General features: G+C 40.6%; 1 protein-coding gene across 1 annotated transcript; it reads right to left on the reverse strand.

Moving 5' to 3' along the window:
- Positions 1 to 1,826: 1,826 nt before the first annotated feature.
- capza1a (capping actin protein of muscle Z-line subunit alpha 1a) lies at positions 1,827 to 14,097 on the reverse strand. The gene is made up of 10 exons (XM_020482921.2): positions 13,706 to 14,097; positions 5,586 to 5,649; positions 5,405 to 5,456; positions 5,259 to 5,322; positions 4,717 to 4,923; positions 4,357 to 4,436; positions 4,153 to 4,231; positions 3,909 to 3,980; positions 3,422 to 3,484; positions 1,827 to 3,317 (listed from the first exon to the last, which is right to left on the reverse strand). The coding sequence occupies exons 1-10, from the start codon at positions 13,742 to 13,744 to the stop codon at positions 3,177 to 3,179; spliced, it is 861 nt and encodes a 286-aa protein (XP_020338510.1). The 5' UTR covers positions 13,745 to 14,097; the 3' UTR covers positions 1,827 to 3,176.
- Positions 14,098 to 14,213: the final 116 nt, after the last annotated feature.

Here is a 14,213-nt window from a genome sequence, read left to right on the forward strand (position 1 = left end):
CATCACTTATTTTTTTATCTGAAACATGGATTTCTAGCTTTTGAGTTTAGTATTCCAAGAAAAGCGTGTTGTCTGTCAACCCTTCCCTGTTCATTGTGGTATGATTGTGTATCTCAAATTGTTTAAATCTTCTTTTTTTTTTACTCTTTTCTTTTACATAATCTAACTGGGCCAGTTTTCACCAAAACAGCACGCCAATATAAGATTATCACGCGAGTATTATGAAGGAAAGGTTATATACAGCGCCTTCGGAAAGTATTCAGACCCCTTCCCTTATTCCACTTTCTTTTTTTTTCTTTTAGCCTTATTCTAAAATTGATCAAATTAACATTTTTCCAATCAAGCTACACACAATACCCAATAATGACAAAGCGAAAACAGGTCAAGAAATGTTGCAAGTGTATGTTTTTTTTCCCACAGAAATACCCTATTTACATAAGTATTCAGACCCTTTGTTTGAGAATCAAAATAAATTGAGCTCAGCTGAATCCTGTTTCCATTGATCATCCTTGAGATATTTTATAACTTGGGAGTCCATCTGTGGTAAATTCAAGCGATTGGACAGGATTTGGAAAGGCGCACACCTGTTTATATATGGTCCCACAGTTGACAGTGCATGTCAGAGCAAAAACCAAGCCATGAGGTCGAAGGAATCGTCCGTAGAGCTCCGAGACGGGATTGAGTCGAGACACAGATCTGGGGAAGGGTACCAAAACATTTCTGCAGCATTGAAGGTCCCCAAGAACAGTGGCCTCCATCATTCTTAAATGGTAGAAGTTTGAACCACCAATGACCATGACTCTTCCTAGAGCTGGCTGCCCAGACAAACTGAGCATCCGGGGCAGAAGGGCCTTGGTCAGGGAGATGACCAAGAACCCGATGGTCACTGTGACAGAGCTCCAGAATGACTCTGTGGAGATGGAAGAACCTTCCAGGTTAAGGAGAACCATCTCTGCAGCACTCCACCAATCAGGCCTTTATGGTAGAGTGGCCAGACAGAAACCACTCCTCAGTAAAAGGAACATGACAGCCCGCTTGGTGTTGGCCAAAATGCACCTAAAGGACTCTGACCATGGAAAACAAGATTCTCTGGTCTGATGAAACCAAGACTGAACTATTTGGCCTGAATGCAAAGCATCACATCTGGAGGAAGCCTGGCACCATCCCTATACAGTGAAGCATGGTGGCAGCATCATGCTGTGGGGATGTTTTTCAGTCTCAGGGACTGGGAGACTAGTCAGGATTCAAGGGAAAGATGAATGGAGCAAAGTACAGAGATCCTTTAAAACCTGCCCCAGAGCACTCAGGACTTAAGTTAAGCCCTAAGCACACAGCCAAGACAATGCAGGAGTGGCTTCGGGACAAGCCTCTGAATGTCTTTGAGTGGCCCAGCTCGAGCCCGGACTTGAACCTGATCAAACAACTCTGGAGACCTGAAAATAGCTGTGCAGCAATGCTCCCCATCCAACCTGACAGAGATTGAGAAGATTTGCAGAGAAGAACCAGAGAAACGCCCCAGATACAACTGTGCCAGCTTGTAGCTTCATACCCAAGAAGAATCGAGGCTGTAACCACTGCCAAAGGTGCGTCAACAGTGTACTGAGCAAAGTGTCTGAATACTTATCTTTTTATTTACATTTGCAAAAATGACTAAAAAACAGTTTTTGCTTTGTCATTATGGGGTACTGTGTGTTGAGGGGGAAAAATAAAATGGTATCCATTTTAGAATAAGGCTGTAATGTAAAATGTAGAAAAAGTCAAGGTCTGAATACTGAATGCACTGTATAGAATAGTTGAGACATAAGAATTGAAAGCAGAGGACAATATGGCAAAAATAGTGTATTGTCCAAAATGCTTTTACACATTGGACACAAATGTACCAGTACACAGACAATGAATCTGTGTTATATTTCATATGTAAACAGTCAAGAGGTGCATTTCAAGTACTTCATTATAAAGTGATATACAATAGTGTGTCTTTATTCAAATTGTCCCTTTACTGTATTTTCAGTGTTATTCAGAATTTACACATTTGGCACCAATTCTGATTTGAATTTCTCCCACTCAGAATATTTCGACACTGGGATGGGAAACAGTATGGTTAACAGTTAATGATCAAAGTAGTTACAGCACTGCATTTGGTGCAACTTCTTCATTCCTTTTGTTAATTATACATTTTATATTTAAAAAAAAAAAGAGGAAAAAGCTAAAAAAGGTAAAGGGAATATAGGTATTATATATTAACGTAGCCTAATTACTGATAGAGGATACTGATGGTACTGTACTTGTTTAGGCTTGATTAAACCACAGAGCCGAGCACATAGGCCTGCCCCGTGTGCGAAATGAAGATTCATTCAGTGTGATGAATTCAAATTTTTTTTTCTCCAAACAGTTCAAAGTACATATCTTTACCACGGGAAAGATGGAACAGAACTGTTACTTGGGTCTTTTCTTTGGGGTGGGGAGGTGCACTATATTTTTGTCATTAAACGGAGTACACACCGCACTCAGAAGAGACCTTGAGTTACAGAAAGATTTGCCAATACCTATACAAAATGATATAGGTCAGAATTCAATCCAACGCAGATTAAAAACCTTTCGCTGTGTGCATGCTGTTAAAAGGCAATATCCCCAGACATTAACGGAGATCAAATAAGCCGTCAAGGAAGCAGATGGTAGCTCAGCTCAATCTGAAATCACATTTAACCAAAGATCAACCACAAAACACAGGTCATTAATCTGCATTTGTTTGAATCCCAGCGCTTGTAGGGTTACATACAAGGCTTAAACAGATTGCTACCTGTGGCACCCAGACAACCAACTGAGGGGTATGACTACAATTTGAAGCGTGAGTGTATGCGGGCAGGAGGGGATGACCCAATGACTCAAACTTTCAGTGTCAGTAAAGGCATTTTCTTTTTTTTATATTTTTGTTGTTGCAAATGAGCCAGAGCTGAACAACCCATCAAAATGTCCTCTTAAAATTAAGGCATCACCTTGTAACGTGGCGAAGGAAGAACAGTAACTCCTGACATCAAATCATGGCATTCTTCAACACAGACTAAATAGACACATTAGACCAAATTTTATGAGACCACCCTCTGCTTTTCTGATTTCACCCGTTCAAGCGATTTGTCTTTGCAGTAACACACAGAGACAGACCGACACACTGTCCTCTAGGCATTCTGCATCTCCTTGCCAATCTTGTAGCTGAGGATCTTGTTCCAGTCAATCTTGGTGCGGGTGACAGGAAGCTGTCGGCGTAAGGCTTTGAACGTGGTGTCAGACATGGTCTGGTAATTTTCACTGATGGCCGTCTGGAAATGAGAGAAATGTTTACTCTCGCCCCTCTCCAATGACAAGAAATGTGATTTATTTCAATTTATCAAAATATTACTGGGAGGAAACATAAGTTGCATACCTGGTATTCATTTTCTGCATCCTCAATGATTTTCACAAACTCCTTTGCAGTCTGAGTCTCATTCTGTCAAAACAAGAGAATAAAACAAACAAACAAGTGTTACACCTCAGATGTAAGATAAGAGTTGTCATGCCAAAGGACCAATAAAAACAGAATTCATGCCTTTGACAATTGCCTGTAAACTTGACAGAGATTGAAGACCATCTCTCTATCATAAAGGCCTTTTTTTCTTCTTTCTTACTTACTTCATCCTACTTCCCCTCATGCCCCAATGAACAGTTAGTCTGCACCCTTCTACTTCCTTTTAACACTTATGTGCAGGTTTAGAGGAAATAGGCCACAAAACCACAGTAGAGTATCATAAGTGTCTCCTCTACCAGGGCTGACTGACACTTCAAGCGTTCTATCGTTACCAGTGTCCTTTGCAAAATAAGCATGCCTTTAGTGCTACTGATTGTGGGCACATTCTACTGAAAGGGAAACTCACATTCACTGTGAGTGATTCCTGGACATCCTTGTGGCTGACCAGCTGCACATTTCCATCCTCATAGTAATGTACCTATAACCACAAGATAGGAGTGAGAAGCAATATACAATATGACATGAGAACAAGATATATGTTCAGTAAATCAATTTGACTTTCAGGGGCCTGTGCCCAACCCGTTGACTTTGAAGAGGCTTTTACACAGCCGGACAAAATGGAGAACACTTGGCGACAGACACTAGCCTACCTGTATTTTGAGGATTCCAACGACTTGAGCTGTAGATTGGGATATACTGAACTTCCATTCAGACCTGCAACGGCCATTCCTGAAAACACAATGAGCCCTGACTCCTTACCCAGTCATAGAAATAGATGTTGTAAATCAAAACAAAACAAATGTATATTTAAATGAATACTTCTTAAAGTGTACTTGCATTGTACACTCATTTACCAGAAGTTCTTTGGTTGAAATTGGTGACCTTCAATGCAAGCAATTATGGTTTGCTGGCCGTCTATAGTTTTCCCATAAACCTGTGATGAATAAAACAAGGTTCTGTCAATGTTTACCATGTTCATCTTTATCAACAACACTTGTACAGTCCAAAATAATTAATGTTTCCAGCATGAAAAGCTCTTTAAAGATATTATTATGTCGAATCCAGGCTGTGATTGGGAGTCCCATAGGGCGGCGCACAATAGGCCCACCGTCGTCCGGCGTAGGCCGTCATTGTAAATAAGAAAGTTCTTAACTGACTTGCCTAGTTTTAAAAAATGTAAGAATCCTATCCTGCAGGTGAAAAGGAGGACGTACAGTGCAGACGCCGCTGGGGTAGTGCTCCTTGACGTAGGCCCTCAGGGCGCTGTCACACGCATCTCTCCACGGTCTGAGAGACTCCTCTCCCTCGTGGGGCTGGGTGTCACTGGCCTCCTTCCTCAGGTGGTCAAACTTGAATGACTGCTTGTTGTGGGGGTCAAAGAAACGGCCGTTGCCCAAGTCTCCATGCTCGGTGATCAGTACCTGGAGAGGGGGAGGGGCAGAGCATCAGGGACACAGATAGAGGGCATCAGTTGCTGCATTGACCTTACAGATATGTGATATATACACACATACGTACAGTACCAGTCAAACGTTTGGACACCTACTCGTTCCAGGGTTTTCCTTATTTTTATATTGTCGAATAGTAGCGAAGACATCAAACATGCATACATATATACAAGAGTGTGCAAATCTGTCATCCAGGCAAAGAGTGGCTACTTTTGACTGGTACTGTATGTATGCATGTCACAGTATGAGACCAACCAGTTTCAAAACAGCTGGGTAAGAGTCACAGTTCAGGTGACTGAGCATCTTACCTGATCATCATACCCTTCAAGTTTGGCAAGGGTGAACTGATCCATGTTGTACTGGGCAAAGGCTCTGTTGAAATACAGCAGGTTAAAAAGGTTATATTTGCACAACAATGCATGAACAGAATATAGATAAATAAAATTCCACTCACTGCGCTGCACCCTCCCTGAGAAGATTGTCATTGTTGAGCAGTATCCGCACATCTTAAATCAAGAAATGGCATTATCAAGAGACTACCAACAGCAATGCATTAACAGACTGTATAAAAAAAAACAAGTGCCTGGGTAGTAAATAAACAGTACAATGATCATACTATTTCTAAGCATACCCACCGTTGAAGACTTCATTGAATTCTCCAGGTGGAGCATGGACGACGAAATTAGCCGCAATGCGGACCTGAGGGAAAGACAATACAATGTGATAAACAACTTTTAAGGCCGACTGTCAGTCGAGAAAAATTTGACAGTGACAGTATAATGACATAGCCATTTTACCCTGGTCACTAGAGTGAAGCAGAGAGCAGTGACTGGCTTGGCTGCCTGATGAGCCTACCTCTGCTCTGTCCAAGCCACTCCTTAGATGGAAGGGGCTTTTTTTAGCAGCTGTAATGCATATGTAAGCATGTGGGGTGTCAGAGAGGGGACATTTTAACAAGGGTCCCCCCTGAAAAAGTCTAGAGTGCACTGAAATCCGTTGATGGATCGCCAGTATTGTAGGCCTATGTACAGTACCAGTCAAAAGTTGACACACCTACTCAGTCCAGGTTTTTTCTTTATATTTTCTACAATGTAGAAAAATAGTGAAGATGTCAAATATATGAAATATCACAGAATCATGTAGTAATCAAAAAGTGTTATTTTATATTTGAGATTCTTCATAGTAGCCACACTTTGCCTTGATGACAGCTTTGCTCACTCTCGGCATTCTCTCAACCAGCTTCATGCAGGAGTCACTTGGATTGCATTTCAATTAACAGTTGTGCCTTGTTAAAAGTTTTATTTGTGACATTTCTTTCCTTAACAACTTTGAGCCAAATCAGTTGTGTTATGACATGGTAGGGTGGTATGCAGAAGATGGTCTTTTACCAAATAGGGCTAAGTCCATATTATGGCAAGAACGGCTCAAATAAGCAAAGAGAAACAGTCCCCCGTTACTTTAAGATATTAATCAATATGGAACATTTGAAGAACTTTGAAAGTTTCTTCAAGTGCAGTCGCAAAAAGCATCAAGCTCCGATGAAACTGGCTCTCATGAAGACCGCCACAGGAAAAGAAGACAGAGTTACCTCGTTACCCCGAGTTACCTAGTTGCTGCAGAGGATAAACTCATTAGAGTTACATGCACCTCAGATTACAGCCCAAATAAATGCTTCAGAGTTCAAGTAACAGACATCAACTGTTAGGAGACTGCGTGGGCCTCCCGGGTGGCGCAGTGGTTAACAGCAGCGCCAGTGCTGTACAGCAGCGCCAGCTGTGCCACCAGAGACTCTGGGTTCGCACCCGGGCTCTGTCGTAACCCGGCCGCGACCGGGAGGTCCGTGGGGTGACGCACAATTGGCCTAGCGTCGTCCGGGTTAGGGAGGGTTTGGCCGGTCTCATCGCGCACCAGTGACTCCCGTGGCAGGCCGGGCACAGTGCACACTAACCAAGGTTGCCAGGTGCACGGTGTTTCCTCCAACACATTGGTGCGGCTGGCTTCCAGATTGGATGGCGCTGTGTTAAGAAGCAGTGTGGCTTGGTTGGGTTGTGTATCGGAGGACGCATGACTTTCAACCTTCGTCTCCCCCGAACCCGTACGGGAGTTGTAGCGATAAGACAAGATAGTAGCTACTAAAACAATTGAATACCACGAAATTGGGGAGAAAAGGGGGTAAAAAAAAAAAATAGTTACATGTAAAAAAAAAAAAATTAAAGAGACTGCGTGAAATCAGGCCTTCATGATCGAATTGCTACAAAGAAACACCTACTAAAATTACACCAATAAGAGACTTCCTTGGGCCCAGAAACGCAAGCAATGGACATTAGACCAGTTTAAATCTAGCCTTTGTTTTGATGAGACAAATTTGAGATTTCTGGTTGCAACCGCCGTGTCTTTGTGAGATGCAGAGTGGGGGAACAGATGATCTTCGCATGTGTGGTTGCCAGCGTGAAGCATGGAGGTGGTGGTGTGATGGTGCTTTGCTGGTGACACTGTCAGTGATTTATTTAGAATTCAAGGCACACTTAACCAGCAAGGCTACCACAACATTCTGCAGCAATATGCCATCCCATCTGGTTTACGCTTAGTGGGACTATCATTTGTTTTTCAACAGGACAATGGCTCAACATAACACCAAGCTGGGTAAGGATTATTTGACCAAGAAGGAGAGTGATGGAGTGCTGCATTAGATGACCTGGCCCCCACAATCACCCGACCTCAACCCAATTGAGATGGTTTGGGATGAGTTGGACCGCAGAGTGAAGGAAAAGCAGCCAACAAGTGCTCAGCATATGTGGGAACTCCTTCAAGAATGTTGGAAAAGCATTCCAGGTGAGGCTGGTTGAGAGAATGACAAATAGTGTGCAAAGCTGTCATCAAGGCAAAGGCTGGCTACTTTGAAGAATCTCAAATATAATATATGGATTTGGTTAAGGCTTTTCTGGTTAATACATTATTCCATGGGTGTTATTTCATAGTTTTGATGTCTTCACTATTTTATAACGTAGAAAAATAAAAACCCTTGAATGAGTGGGTGTGTCCAAACTTTTGACTGGTACTGTGTTTATGTCCAGATGCAGACCCAAAGGTTGTGTGGGTTACATAGCTTAATTCAATACAAGTAAAGTACTGACTGTATAGTTCTATTTTTGCAACTCTTCACTGGTGCATGTCAAAAATTGAAACAAACAAGTTCTGCTGTGTGTATGCTGCTGCACAGTTAGGCCTAAAGTTACTTCAGAAAGTATTCACACCCCTTGACTTTTCCACATGTTGTTGTGTTAGTCTGAAATTAAAATTGATGAAATATATTTTTGGGGTCACTGGCCTACACACAATAACCCACAACGTCAAAGTTCAATTGTGTTTGACATTTTTACAAATGATTTGAAAATGAAAAGCTGAAATGTCGTGTCAATATGTAAGTACTCAACCCCTTTATGGCCTTGTTAATCCTCAATTTAATGAGTAAACATTCACTTAACAAATCACACATTTCATGGACTAACTCCGTGTGCAATAGTGTTAACGTGATTTGAATGAATAACTTTCCTCTCTACCCCACACATACAATTATCTTTAAGGTCCCTCAGGGAATTTCAGATTCAACCACAAAGACCAGGGAGGTTTTCCAATGCCTCACAAAGGGCACCTATTGGTAGATGCGTAAAGCAGATACTGAATATCCCAATGAGCATGGTGAAATTATGAATTACACTTTGGATGGTGTATCAATACACCCAGTCACTACAAAGATGCAGGCATCCTTCCTAACTCAGCTGCCAGAGAGGAAGGAAACCGCTCAGAGATTTCACCAGGAGGCCAACGGTGACTTTTTAAAAAAAAGCTAGAGTTTAATGGCTGTGACAGGAGAAAACAGAGGATGGATCAACAACATTGTAATTAAGCCACAATACAAAGCTAAATGACAGAATGAAAAGGAAGCCTCTATAGAATAAAAAAATAAAACCTGCATCCTGTTTACAACAAGGCAAGGTAGAACTGTCAAAAATGTGGCATTTAAAATTAAACTTACGTCCTGAATACAAAGCATTATGTTTGTGGCAAATCCAACACACGACAACACTGAGTACCACTTCATATTTTCAAGCATGGTAGTGGCTGCATCATGTTATGGGTATGCTTGTCATTGCCAAGGAATAGGGAGTTTTTTTTTAGGATAAAAATAACTGGAATAGAGCTAAGCACAGGCTAAATCCTAAAAGGAAAACCTGGTTCAAATCAGCTTTACAACAGACACTAGGAGACAAATTCACCTTTCAGCAGGACAATAACCTAAAACACAAAGCCAAAGTTGCCAAGATGGCATTGAAAATTCCTGAGGGGCCTAGTTACTGTTTTGACTTTAAAAAGTTATTTTGAAAACATATGGCAAGACTTGACAATGTCTGTCCACCAATAATCAACAACCAACTTGACAGAGATTGAAGACATTTTTAAAGAATAATGTGCAAATATTGTACAATCCAGATGTGTAAAGCTCTTATAGAATTTACCAGAAAGACTCACATCTGTAATCTCTGTCAAAGGTGATTGTAACATGCATTGGCTCAGGGATGTGAATACTTATGTAAATTAGATATCTGGATTTAATTTTCAATACATTTGCATGTTTTCACTTTGTCAATATTTGTTGTTGTTTCAACCTGAATAAAACAAGATGTGGAATCAGTCAAGGGTGTGAATACTTCTGAAAGCACTGTAGATGCTCCCAAAGACTGTGGCACCTTCCCACACAGAGCAGTATTTGTAAAATACTATACTCATTCTACTGGTCTGTACATGTATCTGACCGTATCCCTGCTGTGGGCCTGCCATTGAAGTGATAGGAATGTTACACCCCAGTAGGGACTGGCAGCTTCAAACATGTATCTGAATGCAGCTGACAGCAAGAACAGTCCATTTTCAAGCTTTCAAATGAAGGTTGTTTAGTTTTTGATGATTCAATCGCAATTTGTTGAAATGGCCACAATCACTATGATAATGTATTTTCTTCAGAAGAAGTCTTGTGAATATGGTTGTACAGTATGTTTGTGTGATCCCATGAAAAGTCCAATGATTCCTATACCAAGTAAGAGGTCAACAGTTCCTTGTGTTGTAATTAGGGCTGTCAGAGTTCTTGTAATACAATTTTTATTGCGATTAATTGCATTATCTGAACGTGTTCAAGAGCGACTGCCTTTAAAGCAACAAATCCCTTTGAAAATGTCCTATGGGCATCAATATGAGTCAGAAACCGTTATTGTAGTATACAAAATGACTACAAAGTGAATAAGATCATTTTGGTCATAAAGTTAGTTTCGTCAAAAACTGAGTTTGGAACATAGTGCCATGAAAAAGTATTTTCCCCCTTTCAAATTCTCAACTTTTGCATATTTTTGACACTGAATGTTATCTGATCTTCAACCAAGACCTAATATTAGATTAAGGGAACCTGAGTGAACAAGTAACAATTAAATACTTATTTCATAAACAAAATTATGCAAAAAGTAATTGCCCCCTTACACTCTACATGAAAATGGCTAAAAAAAGATAGAAATTTGAAGTTTTGGAATGACCTAGTCAAAGTCCAGACCTAATCCCTATCGAGATGTGACAGGACTTGAAACGAGCTGTTCATGCTTAAAAACCTACACGTCACTGAGTTAAAGCAGTTCCGCATTCAAGAGTAGGTCAAAATGCCTCCACGGTGATGTGAGACTGATCAACAACTACAGGAAGCATTTGGTTGCAGCCATTACAGCTAAAAAGGTGGCACATCCCGTTATTGAGTGTAAGGGGACAATTACTTTTTCCACACACACACACAAGAATTGTGTTGCATAATTTTGTTGATTAAATAAGGATAAATTATTTTTGTTATTTGTTCACTCAAGTTCCCTTTATCTAATATTAGGGTTTGGTTGAAGGTCTGATAACATATAGTAGCAAAAATAGAGAAAATCAGAATGTGGGCAAATACTTTCACAACACTATGTGCGTCACAAGGAGAAAATTAAGATTGGGTTTTGACAATGTCCATTTGCCTTCTAACATGGGGTTAACAGCTGTGGTGACTGCTTTCTATCCAATATCATAGGCAGTGAGAGACCTGCCTAGCAGCACAAATGTGTTAACCAAATTCAAAACCTTATCCTTTTTTTACTTGAGAAATACTGCAAACTCCTTAGACGTCAAATAAAACATCCTCTGCAAAAAACTTCTAATTAATAACAGATTTTGAGTTCTTAGATTATTCTGTGGATTTTGAAACACGGAAGATGTCAGAAAACACACCAAGACTGAAATCAAATTTTTCTAATGAGCAACAGAAAAACACCTGCCCGTCGGGGTGTTTAGTCACCCTTTTAAAATACACTGAAAACATCCCAAATACAGTCTCAAAGACCAGCAGGTGGCGATTTTCAGTCCTTTCGTCTTAAGGGAATCTACGCAGCCAGGAATCTACGCATACACTCATATCCCTGTGTACCGGTTTAGACACAAATCAATCTCCATTTAGGCTGCAAGGTGTCGATTTCCTCCTTATTTTTCACCACCATGCTACAGTGGCTAATGCAAGTCCCAGATGTTGCGTATCACATTCAGCCAATCAGATTGCAGCAGTCTTTTTTCAATCCTGGTCTGATTGGCTGAACGCAATATGCAACATCCGGGAGTAGCATTAGTCACTGTAGCATGGTGGTGTAAAATGGTGTTTCATAAAGAAAGTATGCATATTTCAACAACAAAATCTGCTTTCTTGCCTTTAATCCAGTTGAGGAAATTGCTGCCTTTGCAGCCTGAATGGATAATGTTTTATGCACAAACCGGTCCACAGGGGATACAAGTGTATAGCTGGCTGCATAGATTCCCTTTGGATGGTAAGATGAAATGACCCATCTGTCTGTATTTGGGTTGCCCAAAGGCCATTAAGGTAAACAGCTAAAAACAACTATGCAATGTCCACTGAAAAAAATATAAATGCAACATGTAAAGTGTTGGTCCGATGTTTCATGAGCTTAAATACATTTTTTTCCATACAAACAAAAAGCTTATTTCTCTCAAATTGTGTGCACAGATTTGTTTACATCCCTGTTAGTGAGCATTTCTCCTTCGCCAAGATAGTCCATCCACCTAACAGGTGTGGCAAATCATGAAGCTGATTAAACAGCATGATCATTACACAGGTGCACCTTGTGCTCAGGACAATAAAAGGCCACTAAAATGTACAGTTGTCCCAACACAATGACAGATGTCTCAAATTGAGGGATTGTTCAATTGGCATGCTGACTGCAGGAATGTCCAGAGCTGTTGACAGAGAATTGAATGTTCATTTCTCTACCATAAGCCACCTCAAGTCATTTTAGAGAATTTGGCAGTATGTCCAACTGGCCTCACCACCACATCTATAGCATTTTGTGGGTGAGTGGTTTGCTGATGTCAATGCCATGGTGGTGGTGGGGTTATGGTATGGGCAGGCAGCATAAGCTACAGACAATGAACACAATTTAATGTTATCTCTGGAAAATTGAATGCAGAGATACCGTGAAGAGATCCTGAGGTCCATTGTCGTGCCATTCATACTCCGCCATCACCTCATGTTTTAGCATGTTAAATGCACGGCCCCATGTCGCTAGGATCTGTACACAATTCCTGGAAGCTGAAAGTGTTCTAGTTCTTCCATGGCCTGCATAAATCACTAAACATGTCACCCATTGAACATGTTCGGTAGGCTCTGAATCGACGTGTACAACAGCGTGTTCTACTTCCCGCAACCACTGAAGAGGAGTGGGACAACATTCCACAGGCCACAATCAACAGCCTGATCAACTCTATGCGAAGGAGATGTGTCACACTGCATGAGGCAAATGGTGGTCACACGAGATACAGACTGGTTGTGATCCACACCCCTACTTTTTTTCTTTTTTTGTGACCAACAGATGCATATCTGTATTCTCAGTCACGTGAAATCCATAGATTAGCGCCTAATTATTTATTTAAAATTGATTTTATTTCCTTATATGAACTGTAACTCAGTAAAATCTTCAAAATTGTTTCATGTTGCGTTTATATTTTTGTTAAGTAAAAAAATACAAGTGTGCCGTTTTTCAATTTACCTAAATTGTGCTAAACGTTACTTTAGACAAAACCAAGAAGTCATTATGGTAAAGTTAAAAATAAAAAGCTACATTTGATTACATCTTAATTTGAACTAATTCTGAACTTGACATTAATCAATATTTTTATTTAATGTTTGACAGCCCTGGTTGTTATAGTCAATCGGCTAGATGCAATGTAATACCACCAAGACAGACAATGTGATAATGAATAGAATGATGCCTATGGCTATGTTCTTCGGAGTTGTGTCTAGCACAGTGGGTATATGTGTCTACGTCTTAAGACACATACCCACCTTAGCTAACATTTACAAACATTTTGGCTAGCTACAGACTCGTATTTACGCAAACTGATTATTGCGTTCGGTATTATTTACATGATGCGTAATAGTTGGTTCAATTAACTCCGTCAGTTTATTTCCTAGCAGACAGGATAGTTAGTTCATACGTTAACTAGTTAACGTCAGCCAGCCAGCCAGCAAGCTAACTTTAGCTAGGTACTAGCTTAGCAAACTAGCTAACGTTATTTCTGCAGCCAAAATAATTTAGGAAGGACACAACAACCTAGCTAATTTACTAAAAATCGTAAAACAGTGAACAAAGCTTATCAAAATACTGACTAGTTATGTAGCTACCTTCTCTTCCCCAGTGAGCTGTTCTTCGAAATTTGCCATCTTGGCTGATCTGCGACAGTGATGAAGCGGATCTCCACAGTGTCACAATAGACGTAACAATGAGCCAGATATTTCACCAGATGTAAAAATGTCAAACATCCGGTTGGCGGTCCACTCACTACCAAATATGGCGATGAGAGGAAGCCCAGTGGTCGGCAGTGGGAGAAGATGGAGCGAGTTGGATTTTGTCCGAAATTCTGAAATATTTCTCATCGATGAAACATTTGATCTCCATACAGTTTTCTGTTTCCAAAACTAGAATCTGTAAAAAAAACATGGTGGACTGCGTTTTGTAGACTTTAGGCTTTTCCAAAGTAAAAACAAAATGTGTTGTTGAGATGGAGTGCGAGGGCGAATTGTGTTATTGCACACGCGCATTTCACAGAGTAGGCGTTCCCTAACGAAAATATGCAAATTAATGTTAGAACAGGCCAATAGGAGCTTGGCTCTGCCCACCTCCTTGTTTGTT

Source organism: Oncorhynchus kisutch, linkage group LG5, assembly GCF_002021735.2.
Source record: "Oncorhynchus kisutch isolate 150728-3 linkage group LG5, Okis_V2, whole genome shotgun sequence".
NCBI classification, from domain to species: domain Eukaryota; kingdom Metazoa; phylum Chordata; class Actinopteri; order Salmoniformes; family Salmonidae; genus Oncorhynchus; species Oncorhynchus kisutch.

Excerpts from the sequence above, each read along its gene's own strand:
- capza1a (XM_020482921.2), bottom strand. The coding sequence starts at position 13,744 with ATGGCAAATTTCGAAGAACAGCTCACTGGGGAAGAGAAG. Across the intron at positions 5,650-13,705 it reads AGCTCACTGGGGAAGAGAAG|GTCCGCATTGCGGCTAATTT; the intron begins GTAGCTACATAA and ends TCTTTCCCTCAG. Across the intron at positions 5,323-5,404 it reads CTCAGGGAGGGTGCAGCGCA|AGCCTTTGCCCAGTACAACA; the intron begins GTGAGTGGAATT and ends GTATTTCAACAG.